Source organism: Leptonychotes weddellii, chromosome 3 (assembly GCF_054177405.1).
Source record: "Leptonychotes weddellii isolate Sample4059 chromosome 3, ASM5417740v2, whole genome shotgun sequence".
Lineage (NCBI taxonomy): Eukaryota > Metazoa > Chordata > Mammalia > Carnivora > Phocidae > Leptonychotes > Leptonychotes weddellii.
Genome location: NC_138371.1, coordinates 72,621,703 through 72,646,990, shown reverse-complemented (window position 1 = coordinate 72,646,990; position 25,288 = coordinate 72,621,703). Strand labels below are relative to the sequence as shown.

Sequence of the window (25,288 nt, the reverse complement as noted above, 5' to 3'; positions counted from 1 at the left end):
TATATATTGCAAATTATTATAATACATTAGCTGTGTGTTACAACTAAATGAATTGAGAATGTTCTGTGACATTCTCATAGGTCGATATTTTCCTGGCAGGAGAGATGTGTGCAGTGGAGAAGGGGGCAAATGTGGTGTTGGGGTAAAACTGGGGTGAGTACATTCCAGATGGCCACAGGTACACAAAGATTTCCAGCATAGTCTTGTCCTCCCCCTGTAATTCCAGACCCAGCAAGCTTCTTAGGGGCTGAGACAATCCTGAGAACTCTGCTTAACCCAGATTGTTAGACATGATTCAAGTCAGGCCTTAGCAACCCAAAGAGCACCCTTTCATTTGGTAGTTCAAGTTGTGAATTAATTAGTTAATTAACCTGCTATCTACTGTTACAAATGATGAGTATACATTGGTACATAAAACACAGTCCCTTTCTTGCAGAGCTAAAAGTCAAGGGCATTTCAAGACACCCTGGAGGTTCTGCTATCTTAGAAGGAGGAGACCTAGAGGTCCACATTCACAGACTGGGAAAAATCTGGGCACAAAGTGACCAAGAAAGTCCAGATCTTTTCAGACTGTCTGATGATGTTAAAAAAGATCATAAAAGTCATATTAGCCGATTGCCTTTGGCCTTCCTTCCACAGGATATGTTTGAAGAAAGATGAACAAATGATTAGAAATGACCACTTGGCCCACTTGGACAATGAGTGGATGAAGGACAAGGCCTGAGAAGGTTGGGAACTAGATAAACAAGAAGAGGATGACAAACTTCTTTTCCAGAAGTGTATAATGGCACTTAAAAAAGAGGAAACCTTACCACATGATCCTGATGACAGGTGCATGTAGCATTTCTCTCAGCTCTGTTATGGTTAGTTAATTTCCCCTGGTGATGATCAGTCAAATGGAAATCACTGCCTTGTTTGAATTGAGTTGGGTTTTCTCTGTCCATCTCTGTTCTCTAGAACTATGTCAGCTCCCTGTGAAGGAAAGTAAGTTTTAGCTATCCTTCAATATCCTTACACAGCAATTTACTGGGGGTGCACCCTTGGGAAACCAAAAGTGAATAAGAGTAGCTTCCCCCTCTAACTGGCTTTCTTGGATTTTGAAATGCCTTATGTATCAATTATCCATGGGTCCTGCTATGGACTGAATTGTGTCCCCCCCAAATTCATATGTTGAAGCCCTAATTCCCGAAGTGACTATATCTGGAGGTAAGGCTTTTAGGAGGTAATTAAAGTTAAAGGAGATCATAAATGTTAGGGTCCTAATGCAATAGGATTGGTGGCTTTTTAAGAAGAGGAAGATATCTCCCCCTGTCCCACCCACTCTGAAGAAAGGCCATGTGAGCACACAGCGAGCAGGTGGCCATTTATAATCTAAGACAGGTTTCACCAGGAACACAATGGGCTGGCACCTTGATCTTGCACTTCCTTTCTCCAGAACTGGAACAAATAGATGTCTGTTATGTAGGCCACCCAGTCTGTGGTATTTTGTTATGGCAGCCTCAGCAGATTAAGACAGGTCCTTTCGTTGTCTCCTGAGAATTCTCTCACCACCCAAGAAGCAGGGCAAACATGCATAGAAGTAAAGGTAGAGGTGAAAGAGGGAATAGGAGTGTGAGCAGAGTCAGGAGGTAGCTGGGATCATGGGAAGGACTAGTAAGTGTGCAGAGCTGGGGAAATTGGGGTGGATGTAGTTTACACTCTGGCTCAGCAAGCAGATGCATGGCCATGATGTTCAGCTTTCATGCACCCGGGAAACACACACCATTCACATGAAGTTTTTGTTATGGCGAGATAGTGTCATGGTAAAAAGCCTGGGATTGCAGAGCCAGACTGCCCTGCCTGAGTTCAATCTTGCATCTTCCATGTGATCCTGAAGAAAATACCTGGTTCCTTAGCCGAAAAAAAAAAAGGAACTTGATGGGACTTAACCTACTGAATATATTTGTGATGGGGAATGAGTTATTCTATAAACCACTTAGAACCATGCCTGGCACATAATGTGTGCGATTTCCGTGGTAACTATGACTTTGACGGTAGGGTTGACCATATACTGATCTGGTTTTCATTTCCATTGTGGAATGCCTTTTAAAAAATTTTATTTCAGTGTTCATGAAGAAAGGCACTAATGATTCCCCTCAAAAGAAACAAAATCTGAACAGAAAACAAACAATCCCAAAGAGTGAATTGGTTTTGCCAATCCTGAATTTTTTTGGTTTAGGGTTCATTAGAGTTTGTTTCCTGTGTTCCCAAGGGGGTCAGAGACAAAGAGTTTTAGAATTCACTGTTAGCGAATACTTTCAAAAAGATTTTTTAGACTCCGAATAAATACCTATTTTCAACATTAGATAAATAATGGGTTCCACATTTTCACTCAAAGTGCTATCATAAATACCTCCTGAGTTAATTTTGTAATCTCCAGAGAGTTCATTTCATTTCATAATTTTTTTTTCATTTATTTCATTTTCACTTTTCTAGTATGTTCAACAAATGAAGACTTCACAGAAAGAAAGTACAAATCTCTAACAATGCCAGCACATTTTATAACAAACAGATTGGGGGCCATTCAGGTTCAGATGGGAAGGATATTTTCCCCTTCTGGCCTTCTAACTATCCTTAGAAATCTAAGTCATTGTGCAAAAACTAAAATGATGACTGGCAGCCATCATTCACATTGGTCTTCCTTGATCACCATAAATGGACTCCAGCTGTTAGGATCACTTGCAAATCCCTTTTGCACCATCGTTATTATACATAGAAATGCTGTGGAATATTGGTGGCTCTTGCGTTGGCATACCTGGCTAGGTATCGGAATGTTTACCACCAACCCAGCACTTCTGGCTCTGTTAATATTGATGGAAATCACACCCAGACATTGTGCATCCTGTCTCCCTCTACTAGATTGTAGACTCTCGGGACAAAGATTTTTTTTAGTTGTGATTATGTTCCAAGCCCAAAAAATGCTAGGCACATAGTAAGTACTCAAAAATATGTGGTCAATGAAAGAATGACATAAATAAAAATTGGGGCAATTTAAAAGAGAATGCTAATGTCAAAATAATCCGTCAAAAAGAGGATATGAAGCTTTCAGAGTTTCAGGAGTCTTAAGGGAATGAGGTGGGTTTTTTTATTCCTTTTAATAAAAAATAATTCCCTGGGTTATTCTAAATTTGCACTTAAGGCACATTTTCTAAAAGACCAGAATCTTCCAAGCAACTATTCCTGGGAAAGATTAATAGAAGTGAGAGAGACACAATTAAAGTCTTACTCAAAGTTTGAAAATCACCTTTTAGTATTTAAAGAGGCATTAATCATGATCATTAATCAATAGAAAAGAATGTTCACAGAATGCTTAGAATAAATGTTTGCAGAAGCAAAAAGTCAGGAGAAAAGGAAGACATACATGCCCAGGGCTGAAGACAAACTTTTTTTCTTTTTGGTTTAACAAATTAAAGCCACTGGAAAAGAACAATTCACTAGAGGGAAACATTACTGTACAACCTATAAAATACTGCCAAGGTCAGCAGAACCTCAGCTCTGAGAGAGTGTGTGTGTGTGTGTGTGTGTGTGTGTATGTTTCTGTGCCCGTCATTGCTGAGAAACGAGTTTCTTGCAAGCCTGATTTAGATATTAAGCCCAGAAGTTACTCAACACCAAGGATTAGGAAAGTACTTTTATTTTCTTTACTGCTTCCTGACAAGAATGAGCTACATTTTTGGTAATTCTTCGTGCTTTCTAGATTTTTTTATAAGGCGATACTATTATGTCTGTGCTCTTTGATTTGTTCATTCATACCAGCTCCTCTGGTTTTCCCCTTGGTTTGTGCTTCTGAGAATTATTTCCAAGCAAGTAACAATACCTCAAAGATTGCTAAAGGCATTTTTTAAAAAAGCCACAAGGATGCAGTTTTTGTAGGAAGTGACTTAGCTATGTAGAAAGAATAGCTGAGATTTGAAGTCCTACTTGGAGTATCTTTGGACATTTACGTGGAACTTATGTGTAAGAGTTTTAGCTAAAGACCGTGAACCAACTGGGTTTATGGGGACCCAGGCCAGTCTGGGTTCTAAGTTATTCCATGTTTTTATCTTTCAGGTCACTGGAGAAGCTTATATTGTCTTCCTGTGTTATTTAGAGATGCTGTTATCATAAACAAGGCCATTTTTTCTTGTGCCTTTTTTTTTCCTTCACTGTAATTGCAGGGCCTGGGTCAGCTACACAGTTGGCGTCTGTGAACAAGAACATGCAATCCAAGGTGAATGGCTGGGAGGCTGGGGGTGGAAAGGGGGAGGGGGACCAAGGGCAGGAAAGCAAACCAGGCCTGAGACTGCATCAAACTGTCTCGTGACCAAAGAGTTCAAGGAATTTCCTTATTTTTTACAATTTTAAAATTCTTTCCTTATTTTTTAATCTTATGCAGTATCCTAGCTCTTTTTGTCTATGATCAAATCACTTAGTCTGATAATACTCCATTTTCTTCTTGTGATTTGAAATCATCATGAAAATCTCTTATCTATGCAGATTTATCTTTTCCCAAGAAACTTTCACTACTGGCAAGAGTCAAAAAATTTCAAAGCCAACTACTTCAAGAAAACGTGAGGCCGGATGCTCTCATCATTGATCTCTATTAAACAAAACCAAACAGCTGAATCAGGAAGTAGATAATAAAGGACAAATCACATTTAGACAAAGACATGGTTACTTTTTTATTTGAAGGAAAAAAAAAAGTATGTTTTAATAAATACTGCGGAAACATTGACCAAACAAACATACAAAGTGACTTCAACACTTAAAAAAATGCAACGAAAGTTCTGCTTTATAACAGTTATAACTTATTTTCTCTTTACAATATTTAAATACAGAAAGCACTTGCCAGCTATTTTGTAACACTGCCCAAAGCATAATGCTGCATCAATCAAAGCATATTATGTTGGTAAAACGTCTGTATTTCGTGGGAAATGACTGGAATGGTATTTTCTTGCAGAGACAAAACAAAAGTGCTTGTAAGACAAAGAACTGAGTGTTGTAATTACCTTAATCTCCTCTCCTGCCACAATTTAATGGGAGCACAGCTTCAACACTTCAAAAATGAAGCTTTATCATTGGAAAGAAAGCTCGTTTTCAACAAGCGCCAACAATAAACAGGTCAGATCTGGTTTCTTCTCTGAAAGAAGCTCTAAAAGGAACTGGTCAAAAAGTATCTGTAAACTATTTTAAACGCTGATTATTTTATGCAACAACAGCAATCAAGTATTGAACACGGGCCTTGGCTGAATCTGGGTAAGTGAGGTTTAGCAATCACTCTCTGGAAATGCCCTAGTAGAGCGTCGGGACTGACATCACAGACTTTTCCTCTAAAGATTCTCTAAAGCTTAGGTAAGAGGGTCCTTCTCTTATAGCTGTTCTTTTAAAGAAAATGAAATAAACCAAGAGATCATCAGATGCTGTCAACTTCCGGAGCTTCATCCCAAAATAATAGGCCTTTTGCTTTGTAGTTCTGGTACCTGAATTCCAGACAGCTTTACTCACAAACTGTGCTTTCTGCAACTATTCCTTCATTATCTCTTCAGGAGAAAATAGTACCTACATTATTTTCCCCCCTTGGATCACTTTAGGACGTCAAACCAAGACACCTCTTATTTGACTTTGCATTTTCATCAATGATGGCAAAAGAAATCACACACCCTCTTTTCTAAACAGCGCACAAAAATATTACATTGAGCAATTTACCACTTTTTCATGACAATCACAATGATGAACAGAACCATCAGACTGAATAAAAACAGACATCTTTTTTCTAGTTCATCTATTTGATCTTTGTAATGCTGGTCTGCATATCTTGCAAGACTCCAAAAGCCTTTCTCCAGAACCATCTTGCTCAGTTATCTTCAATTTCAAAAAGCCTCACCAACTTTTCCTCTCGATATCCCATGGGTCCTGATACAATTTCCATTTTAATGATGAGCTAGAAGGAAATTAGATCACATCCTCTAGAAAACTAAACGCTAAGGTCACAGTGCCAGTTCCCCAGTGAGGACGGTATATTAATATATACTTTTTTTGTAAAGGAGATTAAAACATTTAAAAATCAAAGTAGAGATCCATGAATAGATTGTAACAAAGAGAACAAAAACGCAAGCACCATTCAGAGCGTGATTCTTCTTCGGGGAGGTCCTCGTATTCCTCCTTATCTAGCCCATGTAAATCTCTCTTTTTTTGGCATATTTTTCAAGTCACACTTCCAAACGCTTCAATGTGTTCACGTCACCACCTGTTCTACATGCCGAACCTAAGGACAGGATTCCAAAAAGATGAGCATCTTTTCAAACACCTCCTAAGCCTCCAAAATACGTGACTTCGGCTGTGCACTTCATTCAGATTTCACCTTTTTGTTTTGTGGTCTGTGTTCTTTACACGAGACTTCCTTGTCCTCCTTAAAGAGAACGGGGGGTTCACATCACAGTGCAACTCTTCGCTTTGTCCTTTCGTAAGTCCGTAGCAACCGCAGAGAGTTCCGGTCTGCTGGGCATGTGTGAGATCCGCTTTGTGGCCCTCTGTGATTTGTTCCGCTTAACGTTTTTATTTGTCTTGTTTACACATGCCAAAGTGGCAACGTGAAAAATGTCTCTGACGCTGTTTTCTGACTGTAAAGCTGAGCATTCGATGTAAGTGGCTGCCCCAATCTGTTTGGCCATGTTTGCCCCCTGAGAAGCAAAAGAATGCATCATAATCAGCAATAAGTCTTGGGGGAAAGTGATAAAGTGTCTTCCCAATACCACAAAATAATAATGCGGCGCAAAACGTTTCTAATATGTGAACTGTATTTTCCAAGGGTTGCTGCAAAAAAGAAAAAAAAAAAAAAACTGCCCGGTTTTGAAAATTTAATTATTTCATAATACATTTTAATAATAAATTATTCCATAAATATCTGCAGTCAAGACTCAGTCCTAAGAAGTTCGATTATCATCACTCAATAGATAGAGCTTGACTTCCCAGAGGTGTGAAAGTCTGATTTTTCTTGAGTGTAAATGGTGCTCAAGACCAGTCAATAGACTGCATAAAAAACAGGGGTATGGGATGGAATTTAGAATCAATTTTGAAATGTATGGCCAAAATAAATGAGGAAAGGAGTAACACTGTTGTGGCATCTATAGCTTTGGGAAACACAAAATACGGACTTTCTAAACAACCAGTGCAGACAGGAATAAGCACATGTGCATCAAAATGACTTATTCAAGTAACTAGGTTTTTATTAATTAGATATGTAAGACAAAGATGACTGCAGCATTTAAAATGATGAATACAAAGGAAAATTCTAGCTAATTCAACTTGAACTCTATTTAGAATCTGGTGTTAAGTTTTAGGAGAAGGAACGTCTGAAACCGATCCTCCTCCCTTCTAGATACTTGGGGGAAACACCTACAGAAATGATGACTCTCTAAAAGACAGTTTTATGGAGTGTTCTACTTTACTGGCAATGTTCTTCTTAAGTATTTTATTGTACTGCTGAGTGTAAAATAAGATTAACTCTCTCAAAGAGTATTACCAATTTGACCACATTCTCTCTTAGATCTATTTAACTTTAAACCCAGTGAGAGTTGCAGAGATATACAAAGTGTAGAATATGATCCACAATATCATGTGATTACCCTACTGAATGACAGAGCATTTCACATTTTAAAAGATGTTTCCCAAACTTGTCTTATTTATGCGTACACATATATCCTTATATAACCCTTATAAAGTAAACTGCTAAAAAAATATTGGAAAGCTTTTTGAAAGAGTCAGGCATCAAAGCACCATCAAAATCTCAGCCAAACCCCTGCCTGCCCCAGATCACTTTGCCGTCTTCACAATATGAGCTATTGGCTGTCACGAGGGGCTTAGGCACGGGCACAAAATTGCCAGCCCCTTCCTCCAGATGTCACCATCTCAACACGTGGTGCTCATTCTGCATGGTACTCAAGAGTCTCCAACCTGGAGCTGACCACTGGTTGAGCCTTTAGAAAAGCGGCTACTTTTATTTTATTATGAGTGATATTCTACCTCTGTCACTCTTTCTGAAAACCACATTTGCACCCTGACAACATACATACCTGATCATAGGACACTGGTGTCTGTCTGTGATTTGAGAGCTCTACTAATGTACTAACATCTGTCCGAAGGTCAGATTTGCAGCCAACCAAGAGCATTTTGGTGTTGGGGCAAAACTCCTGGATTTCACCTTTCCACTGTGGGGGCGGGGAGAGAGAAGAAAGATGAAAAATTAACAAAGTGCAGGCATCTATATATTGGTAAACAATTCTTCCACTGGCAAACACTGGGAATGGGACTCAAAAAGAACATTTAAAAGGAAGTGTCACTTCAGATGAAGAAGCAAATTTGCATTTATCTTTCAGTATCTTTCAGATACTAAGTTTCACCACTTTTTTAAAAAAGATTTATTTATTTATTTATTTATTTGTCAGAGAGAGAGAGAGCGTGTGAGCACACAAGCAGGGGAATGACAGGCAGAGGGAGAAGCAGACTCCCTGCTGAGCAGGGAGCCCGACATGGGGCTCTATCCCAGGACCCTGGGATCATGACCTGAGCTGAAGGCAGACGCTTAACCGAATGAGCCACCCAGGTGCCCCAAGTTTTACTACTTTTTAAAAAAAATTTTATTTATTTGAGAGAGAGAGTGAGCACGTGTGTACCAATGGGGAGGTGAGGGGCAGAGTGGGGAGAGAGGTAAAGGGAAAGGGAGAAGGAGAAGCAGACTCCCCACAGAGCAGGGAACCCGACATGGGACTCTATCCCAGGACGCTGAGATCATGACCTGAGCTGAAGGCAGACGCTTAACCGAATGAGCCACCCAGGCGCCCCAAGTTTTACTACTTTTTAAAAAAAATTTTACTTATTTATTTGAGAGAGAGAGAGAGTGAGCACGTGTGTACCAATGGGGAGGTGAGGGGCAGAGTGGGGAGAGAGGTAAAGGGAAAGGGAGAAGGAGAAACAGACTCCCCACAGAGCAGGGAACCCGACATGGGGCTCTATCCCAGGACCCGGGGATCATGACCCGAGCTGAAGGCAGACGCTTAACCGAATGAGCCACCAGGCGCCCCAAAGTTTTACCACTTTTTAAAGTGGACCCATTAGGGAACACTTATATATATTATTATCTATTCTCCTTCTCTGTGACTCATTATCCGTCCCTACTGCGAGAGACTTGTTGGGTGTTGTCAGAAGGTAGCTTCAATAATTTCTTAATTATTGGGGTATCTCTGAAAGATCGAAGTGCCTTAGGAATAATTATATATTCTAACATGGGACTATCTCCTCGGATATGTTGAGCTAGAACTTCCCAGCACAGAAGGCTGGGACTACGGCACAGCTAACACAGCTCAGGTCTGCACCCGCGAATCCTATCAAGAAAGACTGAAAACGACATCAAAAACTAATGGGGTAATGCACAGTGACTCACGTAACATATTCAAAACAAAACAAAGCAAAACAAGAAAGAAAGACTCAACAGCCACCACGGGCTGAAATTGCTAATGAGATTTCAGGGACGGGAGACAATGTTAATAAACAGAATGCCCTGCCCTTAAGGAACCTCCACTCAAGTGACTGAATCAACACAGACCCTGACATTTACAGAGGCCCATCTTTTGGGCTCTCGGGAAGGCATCTGGCCCTATAGCTGATACGCCCTTAAGTTAGTTTTAAATTACATAAATTGTTTCACGTTTCAATTTAGTCCAACTTGACTAGCTATCACGTGACCCAACGAGAATTATCAGAACCTCCAGAAATGCCTAGCAGGGAATTTCAACTGTCCTCTTAAAGAGCAAAAGGCTGACTTTTTGTGGTTTCATTTCCTCAAGCTTGAAATGGCCACCAGGATGGGAGTCAGGGGTTCATGGTGGTCCCAGGAGAGTCTGGCTCCTGGGGAAGGGGGGTTGGGGGGCTGAGATTGGGACCCAGGCTGGCTCTGGCAGCCCACACTCACAAATATGCAGTAAGTGCTCTACTAGGTACTGTGGTCATTGCAAAGATGATTAAGACATAGCTGTGGAATTCACAGAGGAGCAAGGGTGATGAAGCCAGGTATATAATACTAATAAGAGGGACATCCTGCAGGAGTCATTTAAAAGACCACTAGAGGGGACATCTCCAGACCTAGAGGTGTACTTTGGGCAGACTGAAGGAAGTAATACACTTTCCACAAGAGCCTAATTTATCCACTAACTACCGCCCTTCCTTCCTTTCCTCCATAGTTATTTAGAAGCCTCTCCCATTTGCTCGATGGCACTGGAGTAGCAACTGGAAGATGAACCGGAAAAAAAAAAAGAAAAAGAGGGGCGCCTGGGTGGCTCAGTCGGTTAAGCGTCTGCCTTCGGCTCAGGTCATGATCCCAGGGTCCTCGGATCGAGCCCCGCATCGGGCTCCCTGCTCGGCGGGGAGCCTGCTTCTCCCTCTCTCTCTGCTGCTCCCCCTGCTTGTGCTCTATCCCTCTCTCTCTCTCAAATAAATAATAAAATCTTTAAAAAAAATTTTTAAAAAAAAAAGAAAAGAAAAAGATCTATCCTGCTTTATGTCATTCTAAACTCTTTGATATTCAAGGACTTAAAGAGTCAATTAATCAAGACAAACCACAGCACGGGTTATCATGAGCCTTAAACTTCACACAGATGTAAAACACATTCATTAATATCTCTAAGGCCAAAGTCACTATTCATTAGGTCTCAGAAGACGAAAGCAAAATAAAACAAGAGCAAGGCTTTCCATCATAAATTATGCATAACCTGATACTACATCAAGTAAAAACCAGTAAATAAGCAATCTCTTTTATCTACAGACAAGCAGGAGACATGTCGTTACGTTGTTCTTCAGCTGTGTAATGACCTTGGCCTCCCTCCGCATGTCTAGCAATTGTTCACAAGTCTTGAAGACAGGAAAGGTGTATTCCTGCCTGAGTCTGACAAACATTAGCATTATTTGTGTTAGATAACCCCTTACTGAAAATTGAACGGAGTTAAAAAGAGCCTTTGATCTTTTAAGAAATTCGTATTTCATGGAGCTGACTGTGTTTGTCATGTTTGGTAAGGAGACAGGGGTGAGGGGGGAATAAATCGCCTTCAAGTCCTAATTTCATAGTGACACATAAGACAAGCAGTCAAGTATAATAGGGAAATGTAAACTAATAAAAACATGCAAGATAATGAAAACGCTACCTTGCTCTCAACCACATCCTCTGCCTTAGTGCATGGAGAAGAGTGGGGTGCTCTATAGAAGGGTCTGATTCTGAAACCTCACAGCACTCAGGCCAGGACTGAGAAAACAGCTAGTGGCTAATACATGCTGATCCATGGACGCACATGCCTTCTGTGACTACCGGGAGGTTTAGTCCTAGGTTGGCGGAGGCCCAGGAACACTCCTCCCTCCCACTGGCCTCCCCAGGACCCGTGACCCAGCCTGCAACAGGCTCCCTTCCTCCTGATCTCCCCCTGGTTCCAGCCTGAGCTTGCTCAGGGCCCTTCTCCACCTACTGAACCTCATGAACCCTCAGAAACTAGGTGTGTTATCTACCACATGTTTACAACTACAGTTTTTATTACTCTGTGCTATCTCTCTGATCACAATTCACTCCTCTCCTCCTGTAACAGTTCTATTTCTAATAAATAACATGACTGCCGAAGCACAGCTTCCTTATTAAAATGGCAATTACTGCATTCATCTCACTATCTAAATTGAGGTCAAATGTAAACCTGTAAACTAAGGTGCAAACTATAGGGGAAATGAAGGAGGGAAAAAAGAAAACACATTCTTGAGAGTAATCAAATATAATTATTTTTAGCTGCACCATTTCTGCCCAAAGGATAAACACAGAGGCTCTTTAGAGGGTATCTTGTTTCTTAAAATGAAAGAAACTCTGCAGCAGGTTCATCATCAAAACTTGTGACATGTATGTGTGGAAATGCTGTTATGGTACTCGAGTGTTTTTTTTTTTTTCAATGTTTTAATTACAAAATACATAGCACAGTATTAAGTAGAGTGTTGGGGCTCCCCAGCCAACCCCCTGTGTCTGTTTTACACATGGGCCGGTACTGAACTGGGCCCTTGTCCCCAGCACTTGCCTTTTTTAGGACACTGTCCAGAGTCTCTGGCCTACTGATGTCAAAGCAAATCAGCACAGCATCTGAATCCGGGTAAGAGAGGGGCCGGACGTTGTCATAGTAAGGAGAACCTGAGAAGAAACAAAGATACACACATTTTCAGATAAAAATTCCATGTATCTGTCATACATGAACTCCACCCCTCTGAATTAGAGCCCTTGAATATCACATGGCCCCATTCACACCTCTTCTAATTCTTAGAAAAGAATGCAAACCAGCAAAAGCCCAGTGGTAATATATTCAGTTTCTACCAGAAGACAACGAAGCCTCACTGGTATCTGTCTCAAATTCAAGGGGAGAAGCCAGGACCTTAAGTTGAAATCTGCACAGTCCAGAGTCCCTAACGGCACCTGGGTGATGGGCAGAGTGGAAGCATCAGAGGTCAGGTGGCCTGGGGTGCAAATCCATCTCCAAACCCCTGAAGTCGGGGGCCAAGGTAGATTTAGGACTCTGTGTCTCTGATTCTTTATTCTAAAATGAAGATTTTATTTCATTAATTGATTCAATGAACCCGGGATTAAATGAACCCGCACAGTGACTGGCACTTAGTAAGGGACTGATAAGTATTAACTATGGTTATGGTTGTGATGTTGTTATTACAAACGGAGTGGTAACAGGCACCATAAATGGAGCTACTTCTTGGGAAAGAGCCCAGAACTCCGGATCTCTGATAATAGGATGGGATGAGTGGGCGAGGGAGGAAAGGGCCAGCTCTGCAAAGAGAACCCCAGTAAGCACAGAGCCACCCTATGGCACAAAGTTACAAGTTTAGATAAGCCATTGACCTTTGAGCTTGCTTACTTAAACTCACCCCCAAACCCTATATGGACTCTCTTCCTGTTACAACCAAAGAATGTAATAAATGCCATATTGGATGATGTCCCTTTTTTACACAGTTCCATCTCGGGAGAGGGAAGGATCTCAGCCTGAGTTAAATCCAGGGTACCCAAGAGGTTCAAGTTACCAGCCAATTAATACAACCCCAGAACCATCTCATCGTTTAGAGAATTTCTTCTATTCCTTTAAGAATCCCAAAGGATGGGCAATTACATGAAGCCAATTGTTATAAAATGCTGTGACTATAAAATTAAACCCAGCTTGCCAATGTTATTTGTTCTTTAAGAAAGTCATTTTCCGTATTCCGTATACTGACGTTTCACAGGCCATCACACGAAACTCGTTTCACATGCATACATATTTGAGTCCAGAAGAGGGAAAGAAAATCTAAGCTACCAACTGTTTTGAAACCCAATTTCATTTTGACATCACCTTCCATTTCCAGCAGAAAAACATGACATGTTGTCCCCAGAGAAATCAAAACCTCCATAGTCAAAGTCAGGAGGAGAGAAAGACTGAAGAAGCTCTTAAAATAATCCTTTACAATTCTATCAAAACAACATTTTTCAGGAGGCTGCTCTGAGACCTCTTAAGTTACTATAGTCAGGGTGCATCGTCCCTATTCACAGTATATCTCCGGTCCCCAGCATTCATGACGTGACCCCACGAACACGGTGGCCTTTTCACTAGCTGCTTTCGGGATGGATGTGCCAACTTCAAGCTGGCTGTGTCTACAAGCAAGGAAGACAGGAATGTTCTAGGAACCAGAAAGAAATCTAAGCCAGAATTTTTCACGAGCTACAGTAGCGCCCTACACACATCTGGAATCAGGACTCTGGTGTAACAGCAACTGACAACTGAAAGACATTTTCCAAAAGCTTAAAGGGTTTAGAGTTAAAAAAAAATCAAATCGTTTTAAATATTAAGGCATACTGGAATGAAGTCGTCTCTGAAAATGACAAGTTGTGACTGCTTTTTCAGCCACTTGAAGAAATCTGAGGTCAAGAGAATAATTCATTAAGCATTCAATAAGCATTTTTGAGAGGTCTCAGAAATGAGATGGCGTATCACTGTTTCCGGGTATTATGGTTATTTCTGTATTTGTTCTGTGAAGTTCCATTGCAACCTCTCTCGTTTCTGGGTCCAAAGTCTAACTTTAACAGTTTCTTCTGTAAACATTTAGGAAGTCTCTTGCCAAACACAGAGTCAGAAAATTCCAGATTGTAGACAGGAAATCCAAATACCAGACACATACACGAGGACTTCCTCTGCTCTTCCAAGTTGGCAAGATAGGACATGACCCCAAGTCCATAAAGTACAGCTCTCCAACAATTCCAGTGGTCAGGAGCCCAACAAGGCCTCAGAGATCTTTCTTGGAAATCACTGACATTACAAAACACAACTAACTCACGGTGGCTACTTTCCAGCCTCAATCAGACCTGAACTGCAGAGAAAAGGCAACTCCAGGTGCCTTCAGGACAGGAGGACTAAGACCGGATGAGAGCATTCACCACTGGTCTTGGATCTAAGAGTACTCTACATAACAATGGAGACCATCTTTATCCAATACAAAATTTAGGAAAGACATCTGGGGAATTACCACGGTGCTAAGATAGAATAATTAACACCGGGACTACCAGTAAAATCCAGGAATGGTTTCAGCACTCAAGTCACCATGTGGCTGCAGAGAATACCCCTCCCTCCCTTTGTGGACTGGGCTTCCTTCCCCCACCCAGTTTATGGCCACAAAGAGGATCTGGCTTTGTCTTCAGGCTTCAGTCAAGGCTGGAAACTCCAGCTTACTACTTACAAATGAGCTGCCTTCCGTGCTTAGTAGGTATACCCATATATCTGCAAAATGGAGACACTGCGCTGACTTGAAAATGAAAACAGTTGGCAACTGAAACCAAATTCTTATGGAGGTTTGTTTCTGCTTTTGTTTTTATTTGGTTTAATATTTTGAATGAAAATACATTTGTAGGTAAAGGTTCCTGAGAAGGAAACCACCTTGCTTGGTGAGGTAGAGAGGTAATTTTAAAGAGCTTTAACAAGATCTAATTAGGCATGACACTTTGATCCTGTCTTCCTACTTTTGCTAATGAATGGTGCTTTTAGATCAACAAGTGTCCCAACGGGGTAATAAAACTGATCCCCGCATTTATTAGTTATAAGCGTAATTTGTCTAACCACTAACTACAAGAGTAATTTGTCATTAAAAATAAAAAGGCCATTTGTTCATTTTATTTTTTGATAGGGTTAAGAGGAAAGCTTTTTTTGGATTGAAAAATCCGTCTCTATTGTTTTGTAGTAAAGAAGAACAGACAATATAGAATTATAGAGAACTGTTCTACCAGGAAAAACTCGGTAACAATTCATCCGCTAAGCAGGGCCTTCAGTTAAAAAAAAAAAAAAAAACCTGCGTAATTTGACAGTGTCCACTCTGTGCTTAAGCACTTTGATTTCTTCCCTATTCTTCCCATAAAGCCTGCGCTACTGCACAAAGGAAGTAAGAAAAGCAAAGCTGGAGAGTGCAGGGTGTAATCACTGGCATGCGTGGGCCAACTCACCAGCCAAGGGAAAATGAAGAGGAATTCCAGGAATGCCCCTGGGAAGTGACAAGCAATGTGGGGAGGCAGAAGAGACACCAAAGAGGAGCCCGGAAGTAAGCCGACCAAACAGACAATGTCTGCCTCTAACTTCTACATCCCTCCAGAAAAGTCTGCAAACATTCCATGAAGCCAAACAGCAAAACACTTAACTTCTGTGGATTTAAGAGATGCACGTGAAAAGCTTCCAGGGTAAGTGTAGGACTGAACCCGACACAAGGAAGGGCGCCCCACATTCTGTAAGTAAGAAAGTACATATGGCCAGTGGTCTAGCCCCAGTAATGTGCTAGGGCCTCTAATTCAGGTAGTCCAGGTGCTGAGCTTTGCTCAAGTCAAGTACAACTCTTTCTCAGCATGTAGGACAGGCTCCATGCCCATGGGAATTCCCAGATGCTGCATTTCTGTTCCACTCCACGAAACTCTAGGCACACAGCACTATTCCAAAGTCCTTTCTAATTCACCTGTCAGACCATCAGAGGGAAAAGTCTGGGAAACTCTATATTGCAAAGACACAGCTAAAATGTGTCCATCCCCTGCCCAATACATTCAAAAAGTTTTGCTCTGAGTAGACCAGAATCAGTACGCATTTGGGGTTCTCAGAGTTCCTCAAGCTTGGCAAACATCAGCAAAGTTCTAAAAGGCTTTTGAAATTTCAGGTCTAACCATCTTTGTCTTCAAGATCATTAATTCCGGGTGACATCAATTATTTCCAGCCCAAGAATAGTCACAAAGTGCTTCACCCAGAAACTAATTCTGCAGACACATAGCTGCTTGCTTCAGTCATCCTTCCACAAAGATAGAACACACCATATATGTCCATAATTAAATGTATATGTAAGAAGATTCATGCCCAAAAGGGAGGCTTTATGGAACCTTTTGCAAAACCAGTTCAAACACTGAGGCTTTACAGAAGCTTGAGATCTGCAAACCCTTCTAGTTGAGTATTTCATAAACATAACTTCCTTTTCTTGAACATGAAATTGAAAAACTTCTCCATCCCGCGTAAGAAATTGTTACCAAGAACAATAAAACTGGGACTACTGCATAATTTTGGCAGAGAAAATATATTAACCTTTGGTATTTTTAGTGGCCAGCAAGAGAACATCTGCACCGAACAGCAGCTAACATGTGAGCCTGTATGAGCTGCCCAGTTATTAGCAGATTCCATTTCCTCATGCCATCTCTACTGAGAGTGAAAGCTTCAAATCAGCAATAATCTCAAGAATGTGAATCAAGCCTGGGCAGAACTTTTGTGTCTGGCTTAGTACAAGACTCTGTTGAATTATTTTTCCCAAATAGTCTGCACTATAAGCGCCATGCCCATAAAAATGCAACAAACATTCCCAGGGAGGCAATTTCCTTCGTTTCTTTAGAAGTTCAGATTAATAGGAATTATAAACAGATTTAATGAAAATTTGAGGGCACTTCTGTGTTGCTATAAAAATACAATCAATATTTTCAATTTCTGGGGGCAATGCAGGTCCATAGTTGGAGAGAAAGTCAAAGAGGCAGAAATGATTGCTATTTTTGAGCTTTAAATAAAGCTTTAGATTTAAACTCCTAATCTTATTTAGATACTTAAAAAAGTATAAGACTCAAAATATTTTACTTAAAGTAGAACCATGGTAGGTCACAGAACTTCAGGGATAAGCACAGACGGGTATTTTCAAAATTACATTATCATTCCGTAATAGATTGAAGATTTTGTCTTTTATATACTAAAGCATCTGAGTCCTTGGAGGAGAGTGACTTCACCTTGCCACATGCTCTGTTGTGTCATCAGGCTCATTTTTCAAAACCAACGTGCACAACACCTGATAAAACCTCTGAGGCAGCTTACATTCCATGCCAATGAAATTTCTATTTTGTCAAGGGGGTCTCTGAGTAAAGTTGCCAATACATAGTAATCGAGATGTTTAAAGGGCCTCAGAAAATGGCTAAGGCACAACTAATTCATTTGGCACAGCCCAACAGGCACCATGAGCTAATTGGAGAAACCACTGGTCCTTGGTGTCATATCTACATGCAGGAACTGGATTAATGAGGAAACATCTGGTTGTTTCAGGTGGTGTCTGAATAACCAATCTGGACACCTCACTGAAATGCGCAACTTAGCAAGAAACCAGACTGGGGGGGAAAACATGAGTAAATGAGATTTTTATAAAAAGGTCTAGAGATAGATACGGACTTAGAAAGGGAATTTATACCTTTTTTTTTTTTTTTTTAATGCATGGGGGACAAATCTCCAAGTATAGTTTTATATGTTGCTTATTGAAAATCACCATGCAAATTCAGAGGACTGTTTTGCCTTAATCTTATCTCTTACAGAGTTTCAGGGTGAACACTGAGTTGAGCCTGGTTTTGAAAGTCTAAGCTTCTAGGGATCATTACCACCTTAAAAACTAACTGGTTTTCTGCAATTTTGCCCTCGATATTCACATGACAAGTCTTCCTGCTTCTCTGGCTTCTTTGTAAATTCTTGCCCTCTTCCTTTCTCTAATGAGATTAATTTAAGTGAGAATTCTTCAACTTTCAGAATCTTGTTTTCACTGAGAGCCATTAAATGTAGGCACGTTTTCAAGAGCGAGGGAGGTTAAAGACTTCTTAAGAACTGAGTCAACTTCTAGGGATAAGGAAGGAATTGTGGTTTCATTGAGGATGAGTCACCAGTCAGGGGGTGGGCTGGCACTGTGGCCTTCAACTCTTCTTTGGATCTTCTTTCTGTGAGGTGAATCGGGCTTTAGAATCTCTGGACTCACCCTCCTATAAACAAGGACTAAGGTACCAAGGGCGGGGGCGGGGGTGGGGTGGGTGGGGAGGGTGGGGAGCAATGAGTACCTTGAGGGCAGGAGCTGCTTTGCCCCCTCCCCCGCCTCCCCTGCTCCCACAGCATCTAGCAGAATTCCTGCACACAGAGTACCTTAAAAAACACTTACTGGTTTTCTAATCATTTCCATAGGTCTTGCCTTGATATGTTAATTTACATGTTAAGTTACAAAAAAAGGGACAGTGAACTCTTTTGAAGCTGCTTTTCTGGATTAATTACACACTAATCCCCAACACTGCTGAAACACTTCTATCCCTGTTAATATTTCACTTCAGCGCTTGTCAGGAAGACCATTCTTCAAATGTGACGGATAAGGTACAAATATAATATGCATTGACTTCTGTTTGTATAGGAGTTTGTCCTCAAAGATGGGCCAAGGGTAATTGAGATTTTTCTTTTTTCCCTTTTCCTTTAAGTGTAAGATTTGAAGAATACTACCTTCTCTGTTAATTATGCTAAAACCAGCGCAGGAAGTGCTAACTTCAGCTCCCATGGACTAAAAGCAGCTTGTATCATGACAAGATTCAAAGGAGTGTTCATGAGGCGAGAGCATAGTTATTGTGGGGGAATTTTAGCAGCTGAATTGAGTATTTTAGAACTAATAATATGCCTTAAATAAAATGTGCATTAACTTGCACTGGTTAAAGGCTGGCATGAATCATTATTACTCCCTAAATCACGTGTGCTGAAATTACACCGCAATCAAATCACTTGGGAGAAGATGCAGCGATCCGATCCTAAGTGACTAAGTTCCTATTATTAGTAGGCATTTGGCTTCATGCTGCAAATTGCTTCTGTGCTTGGCAAATGTGGCACATTCTGAAACACAAGATATTAGAACTACTTTGGGCTCACTTATCACTTCAAACTGTTGAAACCATTACCCATTGCTTTGCAGGAACTCACTGAGTGAATCTGAAAGTCATTAGGAGCATTTCTGCAACTAGAAATAAAATGCTCACCTCATCAATGAAAAGGCAGTATTTCTCATTAAAGCCCAGAATATGATGGATCTGCATCCAAAGACTACCTTTAAATATCCCCGCTTTTAGAGGATTTACGGTGGCATTATTTAAAAGAAGGTTTTGTTTACTTTGCGGGGGTGGCTGGAATAACTTCAAGAAGCTCTAAGAAATTTGGTGGCAAATTGCCATTTGTGGTTGCTTTAACCGGTGTGTGCCTTGAGGGTGGGAAGGAGGAAGTGCTTCCTACCTGAGGAGGACCTAAAGAAGGCATCAGCACTAGGGACTCCGGACTAGGGAAAGAACGGGACAAATGAGCTCAACACAGGTCGCCGAGCAGCGACACTAGGCAGGGAGCGCTTCTTTCTCCCCACTCCCTGCCCCATCAGGGCTCTATGACTCTCAGGGGCAAGACTATAAATTAACACTGCATCTCGAAGGCCTAGCAGAGGGCCTGTTTATAGTAGATGTGAAAAGAAAGGAGGGGGAGAGAGAGAGAGACAGAGTGGAAAGAACTGTTAAGTACTGTGCCTCAAAAAGTGGGGGATGAATTCTCTTCTCTTGGTACAAAGAGGCCCCACATATCCTAATTCCACCTGATGTGCTTTCCTATACCCAAAGTAGCAATTTTGCCTATGCATCATTGCATGACTGTTGGAGGGAGAAGGAGACCCCCGATGAGAAGCTGTCCAAGCACAGAAGCCACACAAGACAACTACTTCTGTCTCCTAAATGTCTGCCCCTCTGCCCAGAGGCTAGACAGGATGCGCATACCATGCAAAGGACAACGTTTATGCCATCTCTCTTCCTACCTAAGAGAAGTGAGCCATACCTCATTTTTCTTATTAATCGTTAACTTTCACAGAGTTCTAAAAGGGGGTTAAAACCTGACATTTAGGACTTTAGAGACTGGCTGGAATGTTCTCTCCAGAGTTAAACTGACAGCAGTTGGAAAAAATAAACGTATCAAGAGTCATCAGGCATATGCAATTATTTTCACAACCTGAACTAAACAAATGTCTTAGTGGGCAAAGAAAATGTCAAATATTTGTCAAAAAATAATGCTGTTCAGAAATCTGTTATGAAAACCTTGAGATGAAGTAGAAAAATGTTTGGTACTTGATATGATTATCATATCTGCATCATAGCTGACGCAATGGCTCTTACTAGATGTTTTTCACTCATGGATGATAAACCATTTTTGGTGGAAACAATCTATTCTTAGAATTTAACAAGTGCTTGGTGACCGTGCTTAATTAACTAACATTTCACCTCACAAACAGCATAATAGGATTCTAAATTCCCTTATGCCTTTTTTTTTTCCCATTTGTATAAATCTAAAATCCAACTAAGATTTCATTACCGGATAATTTCTGCAGTATGATGTTTTCACGGTTTTTTCAAACCTTTATATTTTAGTTAAACATGCATAGGTTTTGTTTCATTAAATAAAAATACCAGTGATTATTTCACTGCAGACTTCATTTCAGGTGATTATCTTTAATCTGATGAAAGGCAGTGTTTATAAAGTTGCCATTCTTTGTGCACAGGTAATTCAGTGGTAATAAATGTCAGGGAATCTTATCTCCTTGGAAACTATGCATATGATTATTCATTGGTTCATTTAACAGATTCTACTCGGTGACTACTGTGTGCAAGGCGTGATGTTACGTGTGCAGGGACTACAAACTCTCAGGCATGGATTAAATATTTGAGAATATCTGAAGTGCTTTTATCTGCACACGTGAAGCATAGCCTCCAACTGCAAACTGGCCACGTTTTGTTTTTCTAGCCTTTGAAAAAACAACGTGCCTTTTCTCTCCTAAAAAAAGTCAACTTAGCCCTTTGGTCGCTGAATCTAAAATCTCCATTGGTGGTCCTGTGACTCATGAAGCAGAACACAGGGGAGGCATAACCCAGCATTCCTGTAAGCCCGGCCATGCCCCCTCCCTACCCAAGTGAGTCTCCTTCCTAAATCCACCAGGAAGGGGTGGCACTGTTCAGAACCTGGCTTGCAGGGCAGTGGTGAAAACCCCAGCATGGGATGACAGATCCATTGGGACTCAGAGCTGAAGCCCACAGAGGTCCTGGGAAACAAAAGGACTTGCCTGTCTGGTGTACTAAGGCCAAGAAGCATCGAGCTGGGAGAGATCCTGCACCTTGTCTAGCTCTGTCTCTTTTTTTCAGATGATGAGATGAGACTCAGGGAGGTAGGGATTTGCACACAGAAATCCCTGGTAACCAGTAGTTAAGATCTAAACACGGGTTTTTATCAACACTGGATCAGAATTACAGACCCCATGCCTACATAATTCTTATCATGCATTAGGTCCAAACAGGCTGGGGGAGGGTTAAGTACTGACCCTAATTATTGGTATCATACCAGCTGTCCTGCACTCCAGGCATAATAAATATCATGATGTGTCTGGGAATTAGGGCCCATTAAGTACTAGGCTGTGTAACAATTCCGGTAACAGGAACTACTGAAATAAGAAAACACTTCCATTCTATCTACACTTTCCCTGTAGTCGTGAGACTGTGCGTGCACACCCCGGTACAAAACACCGTGAGGTTCTGGTTCTGCTGCCCCTGGCCAAGCTTGAGGAAGAGCCTGCCTCTCCAGAGGGAAACAAAATCAGCGCCTCCCACTGCAACACTATGAGCATCTGGCACCGGCCGTGGAGAGGCGCTCGTGCGAGACTTCTCGTTTGCCTTTGTGCAGGGACTGCCTCTGGCGACCCTGTCAGTCTGGTCCCTTCCTTGTGCTCCCTAATCCCCTGTGTCCCCCGGGGGCTCCGGAGGTTAAAACCAAGGGCTGCGGGAAGCTCGCACAGTCCAGAAGCACCTCCACGAGGCCACTCCCAGCTGGGCGCAGGTCCACCTCGGGGGCCTCCCTGCCTGACAGCAACGCCTGCGTGTTGGCACTTGCGCGCTCCTCCTCGCTAGTTTCACCCGGGATTTGGCTCGGTTCACCCGCAGCAGCCCAACTCCCTGCCCCGCTCCCAGACCGAAAGGCAGGGGCCTTCACCCGGCCTTCCCGGTGGCTCCTCCTCCTCCAGAGGCGACACCCTTCTGGGAAACGGGATTCTTCCCCTCCCCGCTCCGACCCTCCCAGCACCGCAGGGGGTGTGCGTGTGTTGGGGGTGGGGGGGACGGGTACCAGCCGGAGATTCCAGGGAGCCTCCCGCCCTCAACCGCGCCTGACCCAGCCCAGATCCCTAATAGCCGCGTGTTGGGAGCCTCCCCCGCGGGGTACCGGCCCCCTCTACCACCGCACACCAGGTAGGTAGGTGGGCGCAGAGAAGGCGATAACCCGGCCTTGAACCCCAGACCCTGGAAAATAATTCACCACGACGCCAATAATTCAACTGGACAGGAAGGTCAAAGGCGAAGAGCGCTGACCGCGGCCTTGTAGGCTGTCGGAGGGTGATGCAATGGGGGGTCAGGCGGGAACGGCGAGGGCCGGGGTGGGGGGGGCGGCGTGATCACTGGGGGCTGCCGAGGGGTGTCGGATCTGCGGATCCGCACCGAGGCTGCGCGGGCGGCCGGCGGCAGGAGACGGGGGCCGGCGACCGCTCTGCCGGGTGCTGCCCGCGCCACCAGCGCATTCCTGGCTGTAGGCGTCACGGGCGCCGCGGCCGCTCGCGCTCACATTGCTCTCCCCCAAGCGCTGAATACACACGTAACTGCATCGCTTCGGGGATTTTCTCCCACCTCCCACCACTCCCGCTGCGCTCCCCGACTCTCCGACAATCATCAGGTTAGCTCCTGGAGGGGCGCCCGCCGCGAGCAAGGTAGTTCTGAGGCGGCGCATGCATCCCCCCGCCACTCCACATCGGGCCACCTCGGCCGCCCACAGACGACTCGGGAACGACCCTCCCTCCTCCCGGGCCAGCCGCTCCCCGGCCACCTGGCTACAAGCGGTTCCTCTGCGGGGTCACCCGGCGGGCACACAGCGCCCTTCTCCCCCCACTCCCATTCCCCTCTACCCATCATCGTCCCCCACCCCCACCCATCAGGGACAAAATGTTCACCCACCCTCGGAAGAGGCAAAGTTAACGCAGGGGCGCAGAGTGCGCTGGTGGTGCGCGGTTGGGTGCTTGGGAGCGTGCCACGCGCGGGGTCCCGAGACCCGCCACGCACCCTGGTGCTGCTGGAAACCCGCCCCAAGCGCCACGCGGTCCGACGACTCTCTTACCCGAAGTGTCCCACAGGCTCAACTCTATTCTTTGTGTGTCGATTTCAAAACTGGCCGTGTAATTCTCAAACACTGTAGGGACGTAATTCTGGACAAACAAAATGGACAGAGGAAGGAAAGAGGGCAAAGAGGTTATCTAAAATGCACGACACCCGCACAACACCCTCTGAAAATTGCTTCCTCACTCCCCAATTAAAAAAAAAAAAAAAAAAAAGTCGCACACACCGGACACGCGGACCCTTTCCGAAACGCCAGACTCAACACCCGCACCACCCTGCTCTCCAAGACCTGAGGATCCAAACCTCCCAACCCGGGGTTCCGCACACAGGACCGAACAAGTTTCAGAGGCTAACAGCAGAATGTGCAGACGCGTCCCCTGAACGCTTCCAGCTCACTTTCCATTTCCCGGCAGTCTCACCAGGGGGGAAGTAGTAAGAAAGACTGCTTAGAAAAAGAAAATCGGGTGAAGGGGTGAAAGCGAGGAGAAGCCCAACCCGAGACGGGGGGATTCCCGCAGGCCGACCCCCTCCCTCGTCCGAGCCCCGGCCGGCCACACTCACCTCGGGGAAGCAGTCTTTGGCGAAGACATGCAGCAGCGCAGTTTTCCCACACTGACTGTCTCCCACTACTACTATCTTGCATTTCACGTTCTGATTAGGATCCATGATAGATTTACTAGATAATTTCTGGCTGGCTCTTCTCTCCTTCATTGATCTTGCCTTATTTTCTCTTGGAACAGGAATTTTCTCTTAAGAGGAAAAAATATATATTTCTCTATAAAAAGCAGATATAAAAATACAACGCAAAGCTGGTGGGAACTCCTGGAGCGCAGCGCAGCCGAGGGGCTAGAGGAGCCAGGCTCGTTACTCCCCTCCAAGTTTTATGCCTGACTCCACACGGCGCTTCCCAAGTCCAATTCCGATCCGACTGCTTTGTTTCACGCTCTCTGCGCGGCTTTATACGCCCGGCCTTCCAATCCTCTTTCTCAATGAGAGAAGGAAACTGATCCGCCTCCTCCCCTTTTATGGAGCCTGGGAGCAAGCGCGGTCTCGTTACTTGCCGAAAATGTAAACAGTGCGCCCTCTAGGGTGACCGTGTGGGATCTATTTCCAGACTAAGTCTCTGGGACAACTTGAACACCCCAACTGTGCTTTGCTGATGGATGGGACTGTACAAGTCCAGGAGGAGGTGGGAAACGGAATGTCTGTGTATATTGATTTTTATTAGGATTCCTTTAAAAACCTTTTAATAGGGGCTGATTTACGTAATCCTCATGAACATTTGTAAAAGCAAAAACATTTTTCACCCAAATTGAAACATAGTTAAAAAAAAACAGGAAGCAGATCTTGGGTTGGGAAGGGTTAAGTGGCTGTATGATAGGAAGCAAATCTTGGGTTGGGAAGGGTTAAGTGGTTGTATTTATTTATTTTATTTTATTTTTTTAGAAAGAAATGGTTTGTATCACGTATATAGGCCATGGAACAATAGCTAAGCCAGGCTATTTCAGATGCAGGAACTGGCTTGTCTGGGTCACAGCAACACACTGGCTTCTGAAACCTGTCAGTTTCAGTCACTCAGGAGGAGGCTGAAAGGTTTTGAGGAGTGGGTAGAGGAGGTGGGAGCAGAGAAAAAAGAAAAGCAGAAGATACTTATAACTGAGTGCAAAAGCCATTGTAAACTCAGCCGTATTGCATAGGAACCCAAAC

The 25,288-nt window shown here is 43.1% G+C and overlaps 1 protein-coding gene across 1 annotated transcript; it reads right to left on the bottom strand.

Annotated features, from left to right (window-relative positions):
- Positions 1 to 4,687: 4,687 nt before the first annotated feature.
- Positions 4,688 to 24,554, bottom strand: RND3 (Rho family GTPase 3). The gene is made up of 5 exons (XM_006744598.3): positions 24,143 to 24,554; positions 23,583 to 23,670; positions 12,114 to 12,223; positions 8,091 to 8,225; positions 4,688 to 6,698 (listed from the first exon to the last, which is right to left on the bottom strand). Exons 1-5 carry the CDS (start codon positions 24,290 to 24,292, stop codon positions 6,447 to 6,449), a joined length of 735 nt encoding a protein of 244 aa, XP_006744661.1. The 5' UTR covers positions 24,293 to 24,554; the 3' UTR covers positions 4,688 to 6,446.
- Positions 24,555 to 25,288: the final 734 nt, after the last annotated feature.